Source organism: Plecotus auritus (assembly GCF_963455305.1).
Source record: "Plecotus auritus genome assembly, chromosome: 8".
Lineage (NCBI taxonomy): Eukaryota > Metazoa > Chordata > Mammalia > Chiroptera > Vespertilionidae > Plecotus > Plecotus auritus.
This window is the reverse complement of record NC_137782.1, coordinates 60,752,677-60,771,274: the sequence shown is the minus strand read 5'-3', so window position 1 is coordinate 60,771,274 and position 18,598 is coordinate 60,752,677. Positions and strand designations below refer to the sequence as shown.

At 40.7% G+C, this 18,598-nt stretch overlaps 1 protein-coding gene across 2 annotated transcripts in view; it reads left to right on the top strand.

The window, feature by feature from the left end:
* Window positions 1-18,598, top strand: part of PHF20 (PHD finger protein 20) — a 125,970-nt gene that overhangs the window by 63,446 nt on the left and 43,926 nt on the right. For both annotated transcript variants that reach the window (XM_080683807.1, XM_080683806.1), the window contains exon 9: window positions 278-451. In XM_080683807.1, coding sequence (XP_080539933.1) covers window positions 278-451 — 174 coding nt within the window. The remainder of the gene's footprint in view (window positions 1-277; window positions 452-18,598) is intronic.

Here is an 18,598-nt window from a genome sequence, read left to right as displayed (position 1 = left end):
TTTCTGTCTTTCTGATGCCACCTCATTCCAGTGCCTATGCTTTGTGAGTTAATGCTTCTGACAAGTCCTCCCTTCACTTTAGCCTCTTATTAGCCTTTTTGAGATGCTCCAGCCCTGGCTATATGTGCTAGAGCCTGTGAATATATTCTTTTATGCTGTGAGATGAATGGCTTCCTTTAAAAAGTCCCTGGCTTTCTTAGTCTGTTGAGGTACTTTTGGTACCCAGACTATATACATGTATATGCTTCCCACATACTTTTTTTTTTTTTCCATCCAGGTCAGTTGAAATCTCCTTTGGAAGCTGGCCAGATCTCATCTGCACTAACTTGCCACTCCCTGGGAGATGGATTGGGGGTTACAGACTTGAACTGCAAGTCAATGGGAGAAAACGCTATGAAAACAGAACCGGCTTCTCCCCTTGCTGAGTTTCAAGAGATTTCTGCTGTGGCAGGTTCATATTCAGAGTTAACATAATTCTCTCCTAATATATACATTTGATTGTGAAGTATAATTAATGGGTTTTTCTAACCTTTTATTAATAATTCTCCCTTATTTTAATGTTATATCTTTTCATTTCTCATATTGCTAATTTGTGTTTTCTCTTTTCTTGATTAGTATGATAGGGGTTTATCAATTTTGTTTGATAGTTTCAAAGAACCAACCTATTTTTCTCTATTTGTCTTTTTAAGATGTCATTGATTTCTGTTTTGACCTTAATTGTTTTTAGAGTTATAAATTTTCCACTAAGCACTGCTTTAGCTACATCCTACACATTTTGTTATGTTCTATTTTCATTCAATTCAAACATCTTGTGACTTATTTGTTTTCCATGGGTTACTTAGGACATGTGTTTCATTTCTTTTTTTTTTTTTTTTTAAATATATTTTTTATTGATATTTTACAGAGAGGAAGGGAGAGGGATAGAGAGCTAGAAACATCGATGAGAGAGAAACATCGATCAGCTGCCTCCTGCACACCCCCCACTGGGAATGTGCCCGCAACCAAGGCACATGCCCCTGACCGGAATCGAACCCGGGACCCTTCCGTCCGCAGGCCGACGCTCTATCCACTGAGCCAAACCGGTCCCGACTCATTTCTAAGTATTGGTTTTTTTTAAAGAAACTTGCTGTTATTGATTTCTAATGTAATTCCATTGTGGTCAGAGAATGTACTCTGTCAATTTTGCTTCATGTATTTTGAAGTTCCGTTACTAGGCGCATACACATTTATAATTTTTATGTCCTCCTGATTAATTGCCCCCTTTGTAATATGAAATATCACTTTGTTTTTGATAATAGCATTTGACTTGAAGTTGATATTAGTGCAGGTACTCCAGCTTTCTCTTACTTACTGTATGCCTGGTATTTTGATCACTTTCTGTTAACATATGTGTTTTTTTTTTGTTTTTTTTTTAATATATTTTATTGATTTTTTACAGAGAGGAAGGAAGAGGGATAGAGAGTTAGAAACATCGATGAGAGAGAAACATCGATCAGCTGCCTCTTGCACACCCCCCACTGGGGATGTGCCCACAGCCAAGTTACGTGCCCTTGACCGGAATCGAACCTGGGACCTTTCAGTCCACAGGCCGACGCTCTATCCACTGAGCCAAACCGGTTTTGGCAACATATGTGTTTTTAAATTCAAATTGTATCTTTTATAGTTAGAATACAGTCAGGTTTTGCTTTTAACTGCAATGTTTTGTCTACTTACATTAAGTATAATTATTGATATGGTTGTTTTTAGGTCTACTATTTGCTTTTTGTTTTCTGTTTATCCTCTCTGTTTTGTTCTTTTCTGTTTTGTTTTGTTTTAGGTTAATTGAATATTTTTTTAGAATTCTGTTGTAATTCATCTATTAGCTTTTAGCTATACTTCTTAGCATTTGTTTTAGAAGTTACTCTAGGGATTCTGACTTATATCCTTAACTTTTCACAATTTAATTAATATTGAGTCACTTTATGTAAAACGTTGTATAGTTCCATTTACCCCCCTTTATGCTGTAGTTGTTATATGAATTTTATCTACACATACTACAAAATTCACAGTATAATATTATAATTTTTGCTGTAAGCAATTATATATTTTAAAGAAGACAAAAGATGTAGTCTTATTTATGTACATGGTTACTATTTTCAGTGTCTTCCTTTCTTCCTAAAGATTTCTTTCAACATGAAAAATTTCCTTTAGTTTTTCTTGTAATACATGTTTTCTGGTGACAGATTGTGTTGGTTTTTGTTTATCTGAACATGACTTGATTTAACTTTCATTCTTGAAGGATATTTTCACTGGATATAGGATTGTGGGTTTACAGGTTATTTTGAAGTACTTTAAAGATATTATTCATTGTCCTCTGGCCTCTATTATTTCTGACGGGCAGTTAGTGATCATTTATATCAATGTTTCCTTGTTTGTAATGTATTGTTTCCTTTTTGGCTACCTTCAAGATTTTTCTCTTTATCTTTGTTTTTCAGCAGTTTGACGTGTTTAGGTTTGTTTTATTTTTGTACTTTGTTTTTCAGCAGTTTGACATGTTTAGGTTTGTTTTATTTTTGTACTTAACCTGCTTGACTTTCAGTTGAGCCTGATCATCAAATTTGAGCCATTATTTCTGTGAATATTTTTTTCTGTTATTCTCTCTTCTATCTTGTGGATTGACATTAGACTTTTGTAAATATGCTATGTTAGACCTTCTGGTTAACATAGCAGAATAGTTCTTTGAAAATAGTGTACTCGGGTTATTTACTCCTGGATCATCAATGGTTCTATTAGGTTGGTCTTTTGTCCCACTGGGTCAGAGTGTTGTGCCTTAGTCTCATGGATGCAAGTGATCTCCCTTTTCTTGTTGAGTCTGCTCTCTGTGGCAGAGATCCTCTCCTCCTAGCCTGCTTTTCTGTCATGTGGGGGAAATTATTAGAATTAATGTACAAATGAGGTGGAAATTTAATCTCAGAGCTTAGTTGTCTGTTTTGGTAGGGAGGGCTCTAGATGAGCGGTCGCCAACCTTTTGGACCTTGTGGACCACTGGTTGGCGACCGCTGCTCTAGATGACAGCTATATCCCTTATAACTCAGCAGACTAAGCTCTTAATTATGTTGTCTTAAAAGTGGAGTTATATTAGATATCACTGGAAATTGGCAATGAATTATTCCTAAACCACTAGAAAATAGGCTATGTAGATGAGAGGAGTGAGGAGATTAGGTTAGAGGCTAAATCCAGTGCCTATTTTTTTCTTGCTAATCCTCACCCGAGGATATTTTTCCATGGATTTTTTTTCCTTTTTTTTTTTTTTAAGAGAAAGTGGAGGGGTGGAGGGATGGGGAGAGAGAAACATTGATGTGAGAGAGACACATTGATTGGTTGTTTCCTGCATACTTCCTGACCGGGGCCAGGGGTCGAACCTGCAACCAAGGTATGTGCCCTCGGCCTGGAATCGAACCTGAGATACTTTTGTGCTTGGTCCAACACTTGCCTGTTTTGAAGTTTACGTATTTTGTGGGGTCTTGAGCTACCTCTTTCCAAAAGACACATACACACACACACACACACACACACACACAATATTTGTCTTTGTTGGTTAATTTAGCAGTGTCTCTGGTTTGTGTAGAGAATAGAAATAAGGTAAAGTGAGGGTGGGACAGGTGAGTCTTGGGAAAGGAAAATGGAAAGATTTTATATATTCTTTTGCTTTTTTAGATTGCACAGAGGATTTTCTAGGGAATGATATTGAAACCACTGCCTGTTTTTTAAAATTTGTTATTTTAATTTTTATTGATTTCAGAGAGGAGAGGAGAAGGAGAGAGAGAGATAGAAACATCAATGATGAGAGAGAATCATTGATTGGCTGCCTCCTACATGCCCCACACTGGGGATCAAGCCAGCAATCGGGGCATATGGCCTGACCGGGAATCGAACCGTGACATCCTGGTTCATAGGATGACATTCAACCACTGAGTCACGCTGGCCAGGCCCCACTGTCTGTTTTCCAAGAGAATTTTTAGTAATGATAGAGGTCAGATTACCGTGAGCTTGTGCTGGGAGGAATAAATGCAGCAAGGAACCTATTACTGAAGTAGGCTCTAAGCTTTTTGCTTTCATGACTTAAAAGCCAGAGGAGAATGGAGTTGTTCCACTTGGGTAGGCATTTGTTTATTATGTAAAACAGAAATTAGAATAGATGCCCTGAGAAGTTCATTATTCTCTAAATGTGGGCCCCATCCTAATGGACATTCACAGATAGCCAGGACTATTTGAAAATGGGCCGCAATCCATTCATTCTTTTTTTTTTTTTATCTTCACCCAAGGATATTTTCTCCATTGATCTCTGGACAGAGTGGAAGGAAAGGAGAGGGGAAGAGAGAGGAGAGAGGAGAGAGGGAGAGAAACATCGATGTGAGAGAGACACATTGATTGGTTGTCTCCCGCTCACGCCCCAACCAGGGCCAGGGATTGAACATGCAACTGAGTATGAGTCCTTGACTGGGAATTGAACCAGAGACCCTTTGGTCTGTGGGCCGATGCTCTAACCATTGAGCAATCACCCAGGCCCATTCATTTATTTTAGTCAACAAATATTTAGCAAGTGCCTACTAAGCTATAGACTCTAATAGTCTAAGCTGTCTTATTTGTGAATATTCTACATGAAACACAAAATAAACAAGAGAGAAGATCTAGCAGAAGTATAGGTTCAATCAATAAATTTTTTAAAAAACTAAGTACATGTTAGAAATGAGACATTTTGCCATGTGGTCTAAATCAGCAATTTTCAACCTTTTTCATTTCATGGCACGCATAAACTAATTACTAAGATTCTGCCAAACACCAAAAAATATGTCTTTTGCCAATCTGACGAAAATTTGTGTAATTTTGATTCCTTCACACCGGATAGCTATTGTTGTGTTAGCTGTTATCATTCTCTTATTTGAGAATCTAAGGGAAAAGAGTCAGTGCTCCTGACTAAATAGTTTTAAAAATTCTTGTGGCACACCAGTGTGCTGCTACACACGAGTTGAAAATCACTGGAGTAGATCAATGATTCTGATCTAACCCCTGGAGTCTTGATGTGTTGTCAGTTATAAACTGAATAGGAAGTTATTTGTCATTAAAGTATCAAAAGTTTACAAGTTATTTACTTTTAAATTAACCAGTAATGTATATAATAGTTTTTTCAAATGATTTATTTTTAAATTAACCAGGTCAGATTTAGTGTAATGCTATAGTGGTTTAGCTTTCATGCACTTGAGTAGGAGGGTCATAAGGTTACAGTCATTGTAGTTTGGGAAGTTGTGATGTCTATGACCTACCATCAGACATATGCTCTGGTGAAAAATTGGTTGAGAATTCATTTTTCCAGGGATTAGAAAGATGAATGAGATATCTGGACAGTCCCCTTCTAGGTTTCTCAGTCCAGAGGAATGAATAAAACTGCAGGAATCAGTAACACATGAGAGAAAGTAAGATGGTGTCATAAGCAATACTTAGAAGACTGACAATGATAATATCTGTCTGAAAGTTGAACTCAGGACTCACTTGTTGAGCCCTTACTATATGCCCAGGAGCTCTGCTAACTGTTCAGTATACAAAGATGAATGGGTGTTCTTGGTCTTAGTATTTATTAAATACTGTTTGGATATAACTTTGGGAGAGAGATGATATTTAGGTTGATGCTTTGGAGGCAGGGGTGGAAGAAGGTAGCACTTGTACAGGGCCTTGAAGGATGAATAGCAGTTAGGCATTTGAAGGTGGACATTGAGCAGCGTCAACAGCGTAATCATAGGTTCTTTTCTGAGACTGTCAGGTGTGCTTTCTTACTTAATTGTAGGCTTCCTGAAGTGAGTTAAGGCTGAGCAGGTAAGTTTCTGCCAAACTGAGGTCAGTTGCTTTGAGGAGTTTATGGAAGTACTGAAAATGCAGGATAGGGGAATAGCCCTGAAATGTTCACGTAGCTCTCTTGTGTTGGTATGGTTGCTTTAGTCCTATGTAGCTATTCTGTGGCCTTAAGGTATTTTAAAGTATTTTTTTCTGAATTGTTTGAAAATAAGTTGTAGATTTTTTTACCCTTAAATACTTTGGTGTATATTTCCTGAAAGCAAGGACATTCTTACCCTGGCTGGGTAGCTCAGTTGGTTAGTGCATTGTCCCGATATGCTAAGGTTGTGGGTTCAGTCCCCAGTCAGGGCACATGTAAGAATCAACCAGTGACTGCAGAAATAAGTGGAACAAATCAGTGTTCCTCTACCCCCCCACCCCCCGCTTCCCTTCCTCCCTCTCTCTCAAATCAGTAAAATAAAAAATTAAAGAAGGGGCATTCTCTTACATTACCACAGTGTAATTACCAAAATCAGGACCTTATTTAAACTTGGCCAGTGATTTTACTGTTACCTTTACCTTATTTATGGAAGTGGTCTTGTCTTCATTTAGTTACTCTTTTGATAACTTGTTTTTTTTATATTCATAAATTTGAAAAGAAATCCAGAAAAGTACAAGAATAGTAAAACTTAACATTTATGTGTCCCACTGCCCAGAACTGTTGGTATTTGGCCATGAGATCCTTTTGCTGACCTGCAGTGGGTCTGCTTTTTCTGGCCACCTACTACCTCTCCAACTTCATCTTTCCTCATTCTCCTTCTTACTGATTCTGCCCCAGCCACATGGCCTCCTTGCTATTCTGCAAGCACAGTAGTTACACTCACCTTTTATTCAGCACACTTTTATTGAATACCTTTTATTCCCAACCAGAGCAAATAGATCCATTGGAAGAGTAATTTCATCAGCTAGGTAGTTGGTAATATTTAATTCATTGTCTCATTCATTCAACAGTTACTTGAGCAGCATTTCTTATATACCAGAACTTTGAGGGGGGAGAGGAAAGCTGGAGGGGGTTAGGAAAACACGCAAAATGAATAACTTACCTCCTTGACATCAAGGAGGCACTTACTTATAAGACTGGATTGTCCTGGATACTTCTAGTTGGTAAATGGTGAATAGCATTATTGGTTGTTCATTGCCCAGCTTAAATATTTCTAATTTGCCATAATGTTGACAACTATTTTTTCCAAACAAAATTTCAAGTTAGTCCAATTTTTTGATGCTGTGATTCTTTTTCCAAGATTTCTGCTGGATATGGCATTTTAATTCTGATGTGTCTTGGTGTGGTCCTCTTTGGATTCCTTCTGTTTGGGGTTATGTACGCTTCCTGGACTTGTAAGTCTATTTCTTTCACCAGGTGGGGGAAGTTTTCAGTCATTATTTCTTCAAATAGGTTTTCAGTATCTTGCTCTCTCTCTTCTGGCACCCCCATAATTCTGATGTTGGTACGCTTGAAGTTGTCCCAGAGGCTCCTTACACTGTCTTCATATTTTTGGATTCTTTTTTTTTTTTGGCTTTTCTGGTTGGGTGTTTTTTGCTTCTTTGTATTTCAAATCTTTGACTTGATTCTTGAGTTCTTCTAGTCTGCTGTTAGATCTCTGTCTAATATTTTTTATTTCAGTCAGTGTATGCTTAATTTCTAGTTGGTCCTTTTTCATATCCTTGAGGGTCTCGCTAAGTTTATCGGCCTTTTCTAGGAAATTCTTGAAAAACCTTATAACCGTGGTTTTGAACTCTATATCCAGTCTTTTGCTTTCTTCCATTTCTTTCATTTGTGATCTGTTTCGTTGTCTCCGCATTTTCGCTGCTTCCCTGAGTTGGTAGTGTAGCTTTGTGTGCTGGTGTCCTATATGGCCCAGTGGCTCAGCCTCCCCAGTTACGTGAGGTGGACACTCTTGGTGCACCCCTTTGTGGACTGTGTGTACAGCCTTGTTGTAGTTAAGTCTTGATTGTTGTTGGTATCACTGGGAGGAATTGACCTCCAGGCCAACTGGCTGTGAGGATCAGCTGTGTCTATGCCAGGAGAACTTCTGTGCTGGAGACACCCTTATGGGATAAGACTTGCCAAATTGCAATAGCCTCTGTGCTCAGCTTGGATGGGGCGGAGTCTTGGGGCGGAGCAGCCAGCCTTGGCTTCCCGTCAGCCCTGCCATATGAGGCCCCTGGGTCTCAGTGTCCCTTGGTAATTGCTGTAAGCGCCTCTGAGAGAAAGCTGCCCTCGAGTTTCACCTGCTGCCAGACAGTCCAGTTTCTCCCCGAATGAGTCTGGGTTCCCAGTAACTCGCCTGGAACTGGAGTTCAGCGCAGTTGGGAGTTTCCGTCTCCCTCCCACTTTAGAAAGCCAGCCGCGCACTCAGCCGCCCGTGCATTCAGCAGTCAGTCCTCTCTGTGTGCGCGTGCCCCCGACCTCTGCCTCCGCAGCTCCCCTGAGTCTCAGTGTGCTTTCTCTTTTCCTGACAGTCCAGTTTCTCCCTGAATTAGTTTGGGTTCCCAGAAACTCACCCGGAACTGGAGTTCAGCGCATTCGGGAGCTTCCGTCTCCCTCCCGCTTTAGAAAGCCAGCTGCGCGCTCAGCCGCCCGTGCACTCAGCTGCCCGTCCTCTCCACGGGCTCGTGCATCTCCGTACCTCAGTCTTTTGCAGCTTCTCTGATTTTCAGTGTGCTTTCCTCTTTCCAGCCAGCTTTCCTGTGGTTCTGGATGGTGTCTGTTTTGTCTTTTAGTTGTGGTTTTGATATTGTGGTGCGAGGCAGCAGTTTAAGTGTTTACCTATGCTGCCATCTTGGTTTCTCTCCTGGCGTGTGGCTTTCCATCCTTCCAGATATGGTTCTGTGCATGTATCAACATACTTATAGCTTTTAAAAAAAACACAATAGTAGACTCATATTCTTATATTATTCAGTGGCTTGCCATTTTCATTTTATGTTATTCTTCCATGTTAGTTCATATCTTCTTTCACAATTGCATGTAATTTATTTTATTGTGTAGTATTCCAAAAATTTATTTAACTTAACTATCCTCTGCTGAAAGACATTTAAGTTGTTTCTAATTTTTCACTATTAAGTCTCCCGTTTTTATAGGCAAACAGCCTAATATTTGCCAAGGAGTGACTTAGCTAGAGTTGTACACTTCCTAGATGGCTGGTGTGGTGATGCATGATCTCTGACCCCCATCTTCCAAATGAGTGCCTAAATGCCATCTGATGAGATGCTGGGTGCTGTGTAAATCAAGTTCCTGCCTGAGGGAAGTTGTACAGTATGTGATATCCTCCCACTCTCTTTGAAGCAGTATGTCCACTCTAAGAGGCTTATTAGTAGGGTGGCCAGTCTTGAAGAGCAGTGCGTGGTACAAGTGATGTCGGTTCCAGACATGGTGGTGCCTTTGGAATTCTTTCATTTGAGGCGGGGAGGAATTTTTTAATTTGATCTGGAAAGTGAATGGTGTTACTGGTATTCCTTTTGGAACAGGGCTTAGTGGTAAGTACAGGATGATCCAGAAAGATTGCTGGGAGAGTGGGGGGAGGGGGGTTGTTGAAAACTCATTCACCAGGAATGTGTTATGTAAGTAAGCAGGAAGGAGGGCAGTATCATCATCAAGAACATCTAGCAAGGCCCCTTGAGGCCAGGATACTGCTGGATTAGTCATTGTTTAGTAATTTCTGTCCCGAGCTGGTGCCAGTCTTGAAATTTCTAACCCGGGATGGAGTCATCATCTGAGAAATCAGTATGAAGGAGGTTCTTGGGCAGCAGGAAGAGGAGGTGGGGAAGGCAAGTCTAGTCCAGAGCAGGAGAGGATTAACTGCTCCAAAAGCAGCTCTGGCATTTGGGGCAGCTTTGCCATCTTGTGGAATAAATGCTCAGTGATTTTTGTGAAGGCTTAGTGCAGAGATTTGCAATCCAGGGGATAGGCTTGGCAAGATTGCTTTCCTCTTATTTACATATTCTGTGGCCTCAACTTTTTTCCTGCATATATATTTTCCCTGCATATACTTTTGAGAAGTTTTTATTTAGAAATAATTTTAGACTTACAACAAAGTTGCAAGCATAGTACAAAGAATTCCTGCATACCTTGGAGATACTGAGGTTTGATTATAGGCCACTGTAATAAAGCAAGTAAAGCAATAAAGGGAATTGTAATCTTCTTGTAGAGAATCTTGCCTTCAGTTTGTAAGAAACACAATATCCTCGAAATTGAATAAAGCAAAGCTCAGTAAAACAAGTTATGTGTATATATCTTTAATCAAATTCCCTACTTGTTAGCAATTTACCATGTTTGCTTTATTGCCATTTTTGTGTTTTTTTCCCCACTTTTAAAAAAAAAGTCTTTATTGTTGAAAGTATTACATATGTCCCCTTTTCCCCCATTGACTTCTTCTAGCCTGCCCCTGCCCCAGGCCTTCTCCACCCTATTATTCTGTTGTTTTTTTTAAAGTATTTTTTCTGAATTGTTTGCAAACAAGATGCAGATCTTTACCCCTGAATACCTTAGTACATATTTCCTAAAAAATAAGGATGTTTTCTTACCACCATATAATTAACAAAATCAGGACCTTCCAACTTTATCAGTTGTCACAATAATGCCCCTTATAGCAGAAGTGGGTAAACATTTTTTTTCCTTCTCGTCAGGATGTAATACTGGATGACACATTGTATTTAATTGTCATTTTAAAAAGTCTCCTTTCATCTGAAACAATTCTTCAGTCTTTCATGACCTTGACATTTCTGAAGAATAGGATATTCTTCAATTTGGGATTTTCTGATTTATCCTCATGATTAGTTTAGGTCAGCGGTTGCCAACTGGTGGTCCACAAGGTCCGAAAGGTTGGCAACCACTGGTTTAAGCAAACCTTTGGTTGCCAGCCAGTGGTCCGTGAGGTCTGAAAGGTTGGCGACTGCTAGTTAAGGTTATTCACTTTTAGCAGAAATACCATGTAAGTAACATGTCCTTTTCAAGTGTGTTGTATCAGGAGGCACATGGTATCTGTTTGTCCTATTTATTGGTGATGTTAACCGTGATCACTTGTGTAAAGTAGTAGTTACCAGGTTTCTCTACTGTAAATCTATTATTCCTTTATAATTAAAATTTTTCTTGTGAGAGGTTACTTTGAGACTAGGTAAATATCACCTTTCTTTATTAAATCTTCACCTGCTATTTTAGCATTTATTGATATTTCTTGCTTGAAACACCTTTAATTATGATGGCTGCCTCATTTCTAACTCTCATCATTACTTCTACACTTATTAGTTTGTATTCTATTGTAAGGAAGAGCTTTCCCTTCTTTTTTATTTGTTGTATTTATTTATATCCACATGGACTGATAGATTCTTACTTTTTTCTATGGGCTGTAATCTGTTTCTATCATTACTTATTTTAATAACCCTTATTGACTTATATTTGGCCAGTGGGAGCCCTTCAAACTTGTTCCTGTTTCTTCTCTTCTTTGAGCATTTATTTACTTTCTGGCATAACAAATTGTTTAAAGCTCATCTTGTAACTTACCCAACCCTGGATTCAGCTATTTCTCCATGAAGTTCTATTTCTTTTAAATGGGGAATTTTGAAACCAAGATCTGGGTATTGTGTGTGCTCATTGTTCCTAGGGTAAACAGAGAAAATGTGCAAGTTCCTCTTTATCACTTGCCTTCCTAGCCCAAGCCCCTCTCCAGAGGTAACCACTATCAACAGTTAGATTTCTATCCTTCTGGTTTCCTTTCTGTGCATTTTTATATCTTCCTCTCCTCTCATCCCGCCCCCCACCCCAACCACCCATGGAGTTGTGTACTGGGCAACTTCCTGTTTTCACTTAATAATATATCTTGAGATTACTCATATCAGTAAGTACAGAGCTACTTCATTCTTTTAAGTGGCTGATTAGAATTACATAATTCCGACTTCTCATAAATTTTTTTAACTGCTTCTCTGTGAACATTTTTGGATTATTTTTCTTTTTTAAAAAATATATTTTTATTGATTTCAGAGAGGAAGGGAGAGGGAGAGGGAGAGATAGAAACATCAATGAGAGAGAATCACGCCCTCTACTGAGGATCGAGCCTGAAACCCGGGCATGTGCCATTGACCGGAATCCAACCCACGATCCTTCAGTCCACAGGTTGATGCTCTATCCACTGAGCCAAACCATCTAGGGCTGGATTATTTTCTTTAAGCAATTGACTGGACTTGCTGTGAATATTTAAAACTGTTCATGTTTTTCATTTATTGCTTTTGTTATTTCAAAGCTGAGAAAGTTATTCCTTCACAGACCTGAAAAATGTTTTATTCATTATAGTATTTGAAGTACATGTCAAAAAAGTTTTTAACTACTGGGTTCACATGGTATCATTGCTGACTAGAATACCAACTGTATTAGAGGTTGGTGCTGAGCGAACACAAAACAATGAGAAGTGGCCCTTATCTAACTTTGGCTGGAGAAGTGACAAATAATAGGATCCAAGAGCATATCCAAGGTGCTAAAGATGGGGTGCAGCAGATAAGTCATTTGTGCCAGGAGTTGATGGCATGTGATCCCTGAGAGCCAGGGCCACCTGGACGCCTTTCTGCATGTGGAGTGAGCTGGGTCTGGATGGAAGTGAAGACTTGGCTGAACCAGGGAAGAACGGCAGGGAGAGGGCACAGCATGAGCCGAAGTATGAGCTGTAATCTGTTTCTGGGAATATGAAGCAGTTGCTGGGGTTAGCAATGGGCTAGGGCAGATGCTGAGGCCTCATTTTGGATTAATGGGAGATGAGTTTAGAAAGCAAGACGGTACTTTGATTGATATGGGATTAGAATGCCAGACTGAGTATTACCAATCAGACTGAATATCACCATCAGAGTCATCTAATTGTGAGGTTTTGAGATACTAGCAATGAATATACAAAAAAGGGTGTGTGTGTAAATAGGACATTTATTTCTAAGCCAAGTTTCAAGAAACATAGTTTAAAAACCCTTTCTAGTATAAAAGTAATGTATGCTTATTGTAAAAGGGAAAGTATAAAGCATAAACCAAGTATATAGAAAATGAGAGGGCTTCCAATCCTACTCTACATTATCTTATTGCTATCTATATAAATAAAAGCCTAAGTGACTGTTAGGACCGAATGATCGGAATGACTGGTCAATCATTCGCTATGATTTGCACTAATTACCAGGGGGTAGACACTCAATGCAGGAGCTGCCCTCTGGTGGTCAGTGCACTCCCACAGCCAACCTCCCTCGGTGCCCCCCCACCCCCAACCTCCTGTGGCCCCTTTTCCTGGCCAGCCAACCTCCCTTGGCCCTTCCCCTCCCGCCAGCCAATCTCCCATGGCCCCTCCCCCCAGCTGGCCAACCTCCCGCAGTCCCTCCCCCCTGCCGACCAGCCCCCCCAGATAGGCCTCAATCGCCTGCTAGGCCAAGGGACCCCACCCGTGCATGAATTCGTGCACCAGGCCTCTAGTTTAACAGTATTACAATAAGTATAATGGCTTAAAACATTTATTTTCTCAGTTTCTATGGGTGAAATCAGGTACAGCTTAACTGGATCCTCTGCAAGGCTGCAATCAAGGGGTTGGCCAGGGCTGTGTTCTCATATGAAAATTCTGTTGGGGAAGGATCTGCTTCCAGGCTCACATGGTTGTTAGCAGCATTCAGTTCCTTGCAGGAAGTCAGACTGAGGGCTACAGTTTTTTTGCTGGCACTCTCAGTTCCTTGCCACATGGGTCTCTTCATAGAATAACTCACAACATAACAGCTTGTTTCATCCAGTTAGCAAGAAGGTGTACCTACTAGTAAGATGGATGCTACAATCTTACATAACATAATCATAAAAGTGACACACTGTCACCGTTGCCTTATTTTATAAGAGGCAAGCTACCAGTCAGTCCTTGTGAGGGGATTTATACATGGATGTGAATACCAAAAAGCAGGGATTATTAGGAGACATAGTCTATCCTCCACAATCACCACCAAAAAAAGCAAAAATAAAAGTAAAGAAAACATTTCTCAGGGTTACTATTCTTAAAATGAAATTTAAATCTGTGTATTATTTTTCTCTATATAGTAGTAATTTGGAATAATAAAGAGCAAAGGGTGATTGTTTGGATTTTGAGCCTGGGAGCCAGAGAGAGCTCTATGCATTGCCAAACAAAAATATGTTACATATGAGGAAGAGTACAGAGCATTTAAATGGTAATACCATAAGCATTTGCAAATACTGATTTCCATATTGCTTTCTAAAACAGGAATAAATTGTTTTCTACTCCAAGAGTAATTTGATTACCCCTAGTTTTTGATCCAGGCTTCCATAAGAATTTAATGTCTATATTTTTTGCCTGTGTCCTAGTAACTGCTTTCATTTTGACAGGGACTATAGTATCTCAAGAGTGGATGATGTCCCTTAACTGGTGCCACCAGTGACACATATTCCAAATGAACTTCCTCCCCTTGGGAAATACATATCTGTGAGTGACACTTTGGACTTACGTATACAATGGCCAGCAGGCTCTTTTGGCAGCCAGTGGCTCTCCCAGTTTCTTGACTATGCTTCCACCACCCTGTTTGTTTTGTCACAGGAACACCTTTCTGGGGAGGAGCATAATGTAAAAAAGTAAAAGAATTTTGTTGCTTTTTCTACTGTGAAAATAATATGGCCATTATAAACACATTAGAAAACATGGAGAAATAGAGTTCTCTGGGGTCTCTTTTATAAGGGCACTAATCCCATTTATAACCTAATCACCTCTCAAAAGCCCCTTCTCCAAATACCATATTTGGGATTAGGCTTCAACATATAAATTTTGGGGATCTGTAGTGTTATCATACCAGGTATATCTTTATTTCAGTAGATAGTTTGACCATATCTCTCTTGAAATCTATCTGTGGACAAGAAGGAAATAGATATATGAATGTGTTGGTGATCTGCATAGATGAAATTGAATTGGCTCAGGCAACTCTACCCACAGTGTAGATTCATTGATTAGTGCCAGCCTAAAATCTATTCCAAAGGCAGTCCTCAGTTCTGTTCTACTGGATCTTTATCAACAACTTAGCAAAACACCTAAGAATGTATGGGATTACAGAATCAAGGGTTATAAAATTATTGGAATAAAATAATCAGATGGAGTTTAATACGGGTAAATGTAACTTCCAATATATAGTTTGACAAAACTATTTGGGGAATATGGAAATACACTTTAATCCATGTTTTAAAAAGATAACACAGAGTTCAGAGTTTTAATGGCCTAAGCTTGGTACTCCTTAGCATTGCATAATGTGATTTTTTTTTTCTTTAAATCTTTGGCTGCATTTGTAAAAGTAAGATGTCCTAAAAGGTGGGGATTATAATCCCACTGGTTTATAGCAGGTTTTGGATTTCACATTTTTAGAAGGATGTAGACAAAACTGAGTTCCTTATTAGAATGATGTGTCTCCCAGCCAGAGCTTATGAGTGCTGGTCAAAGGGATGTTTTATTTGGTTGATAATTATAACAGCTGTTTCCAGCTATGTTCCATAAATGACAAGCCTATTTTCTTTTTTTTTTTTTAAATAAATCTTTATTCAGATTATTACAATTGTTTCTCCTTTTTCCCCCCATAGCTCCCCTCCACCCGGTTCCCACCCCACCTTCTGCCCTTACCTCCCCCCCACTGTCCTCATCCATGGGTGTATGATTTTTGTCCAGTCTCTTCCTGAACCCCCATACCCCTTTCCCCCTGAGAATTATCAGTCCACTCCCTTTCTATGCCCCTGATTCTATTATATTCACCAGATTATTCTGTTCCTCAGGTTTTTAATTCACTTGATTTTTAGGTTCACATATTGATAGATATTTGTTGTTCATAATTTTTCTCTTTACTTTTTTCTTCTTCCTCTTCTTTAAGAATACCTTTCAGCATTTCATATAATACTGGTTTGGTGGTGATGAACTCCTTTAGCTTTTTCTTATCTATGAAGCTCTTTATTTGCCCTTCAATTCTGAATGATAGCTTTGCTGGGTAGAGTAATCTTGGTTGTAGGTTCTTGCTATTCATCACATTGAAAATTTCTTGCCACTCCCGTCTGGCCTGCATAGTTTCTGTTGAGAAATCAGCTGACAATCGTATGGGTGCTCCCTTGTAGGTAACTAACTTTTTCTCTTGCTGCTTTTAATATTCTCTCTTTGTCTTTTGCTCTTGGCATTTTAATTCTGATGTGTCTTGGTGTGGTCCTCTTTGGATTCCTTTTGTTTGGGGTTCTGTGCACTTCCTGGACTTGTAAGTCTATTTCTTTCACCAGGTGGGGGAAGTTTTCTGTCATTATTTCTTCCAATAGGTTTTCAGTATCTTGCTCTCTCTCTTCTTCTGGCACCCCCATAATTCTGATGTTGGTACGCTTGAAGTTGTCCCAGAGTCTTCTTACACTATCTTCAACTTTTTGGATTTTTTTTTTTGCTTTTTGCTTTTTCGGTTGAGTGTTTTTTGCTTCTTTGTATTTCAATTCTTTGACTTGATTCTTGTGTTCCTTTAGTCTGTTGTTGGGTCTCTGTATAATATTTTTTATTTCAGTCAGTCTATGTTTAATTTCTAGTTGGTCCTTTTTCATATCTTCGAGGGTCTCATTATATTTATCGGCCTTTTCTAGGATATTCTTGAAAAGTCTTATAATCGTGGTTTTGAATTCTATATCCAGTCGTTTGTTTTCCTCCATTTCTTTCGTTTGTGATCTGTTTCTTTGACGCCGCATTTTCATTGCTTCCCTGAGTTGGTAGGTAGATTTGTGTGCTAGGTTTTCTATATGGCCCAGTAGGTCGGCCTCCCCACTTAACCTGAGGTGGACACTCTTGGTGCACCCCTTTGTGGACTGTGTGTACAGCCTTGTTGTAGTTAAGTCTTGATTGTTGTTGGTATCACTGGGAGGAATTGACCTCCAGGCCAGTTGGCTGTAAGGATCAGCTGTGTCTATGCTGGGAGAAGTTCGGTGTTGGAGACAGCCTTATAGGATTAGACTTACCAAATTGCAATAGCCTCTGTGCTCAGCTTGGATGGGGTGGAGTCTCAGGGTGGAGCAGACAGTCTTGGCTTCCAGTCAGCCTTGCCCTTGCGTGCGTGCGCGCCTGCAGACCTTTGCCTTCCCCGGCTCCCAAGTCTCCGCCCGAGAGTCCAGACTCCCCCCACAAGAGCGTGGGTCCCCAGGGGCTCGCCTGGAACTGGGGTTCAGTGCAGTCAGAACTGAGGCTCAGTGCAGTCAGGAGCTTTGGACTCCCTTCTGCTAGGGAAAGCCTGTGGCAACCTCCGCAGCCTTTGTGCGCACTGGCATGCACGCGCCTGCAGACCTCTGCCTTCCCCGGCTCCCGAGTCTCCACCCGAGAGTCCAGATTCCCTCCCCCCCCCCCCGTAAGAGCGCGGGTCCCCAGGGGCTTGCCTGGAACTGGGGTTCAGTGCAGTCAGAATTGGGGTTCAGTGCAGTCAGGAGCTTTGGACTCCCTTCTGCTAGGGAAAGCCTGTGGCAACCTCCGCAGCCTTTGTGCACACTGGCGCGCGTGCCTCCGGAACCCTGCCTGCTGGGGCTCCCCTGGGTCTCCCCCGGGTCTCCCCCGAGTCTCTGGGTGCCTTTCTCTCTACCTGACAGTCCAGACTCCCCCTGTATGAGCCTGGGTCCACGGGGTTTTGTCCGGGAATGGGGTTCAGTGCAGTCAGAACTGGGGTTCAGTGCGGTCGGGGGCTTCCTTCCCCCTTCCGCCAGAGAAAGTCAGCCAGGCTCTCAGCCGCCCTTCCCTCTGCGCACACAAAGACCCTTTGCCGTACCTCCAATTCTCTGTGAGCTTTTCTCTTTCCTTCTAGTTGTAGAATTTTCACTCAGCCAGGTTTCCTGTGGTTCTGGTTGGTGTCCGTTCTGTCTTTTAGTTGTAGTTTTGAAATTGTTGAGCGAGGCGGCAGTTTAGGTGCTTACCTATGCCGCCATCTTGGTTTCTCCTCAAGCCTATTTTCTAAGATGTATTTTATATTAGAAACTAGAGGCCTGGTGCATGAAATCGTGCATGGGTGGGGTCCCTCAGCCTGGCTGGCAATCAGGGCCAATCGGGGCCTTCTTTCCCAGTCCTGATTGGGACCGATCCCCAGGGGGAGGGACTGCAGGAGGTTGGCCAGCCGGCCAGAGGGAGGGACTGCAGGAGGTTAGCCGGCTGCGGGAGGTTCACTGTGGGAGTGCACTGACCATCAGGGGGCAGCTCCTGCATTGAGCGTTTGCCCCCTGACGGTCAGTGCGCAACATAGTGACTGGTGGACCAGTTGTTTGGTCGACCAGTCGTAACGGTCGCTTAAGCTTTTATATATATAGATGGCCTGCTTTGGGCCAAGTACATGCTATTTATAACCCTCTCTCTAGCGCTTTGAAATAGGTGTTACTATTACCTTTATAGATGAGAAACTGAATAATCAGAATATTTAAAAAATGTTCACAGCTTATTTATACAACTAATGAAGGGTAAAGTTGACTTTAAAATTGGCCATTTCCATTATATAGCATACTGCCTCTGGCATGAGCATGCACTGAAGGTGGGAGTGGTTGTGACTTCTGTTCTTCTGTTTATAAACAGGTTAATTCCTGAAAGGCTATTCATAAGTTACATTTGTTCACAACCCCAAAATAGTACTCTGTAGTAATAAGACACTTAAATGCCAGACACTTTTCTAGGATCTTTGCATGTAATTTATTTAATTCTCACAACTCAGTGAAGTTATCATTATTATCTCCATCCCACACATGAGGAAACTGAGG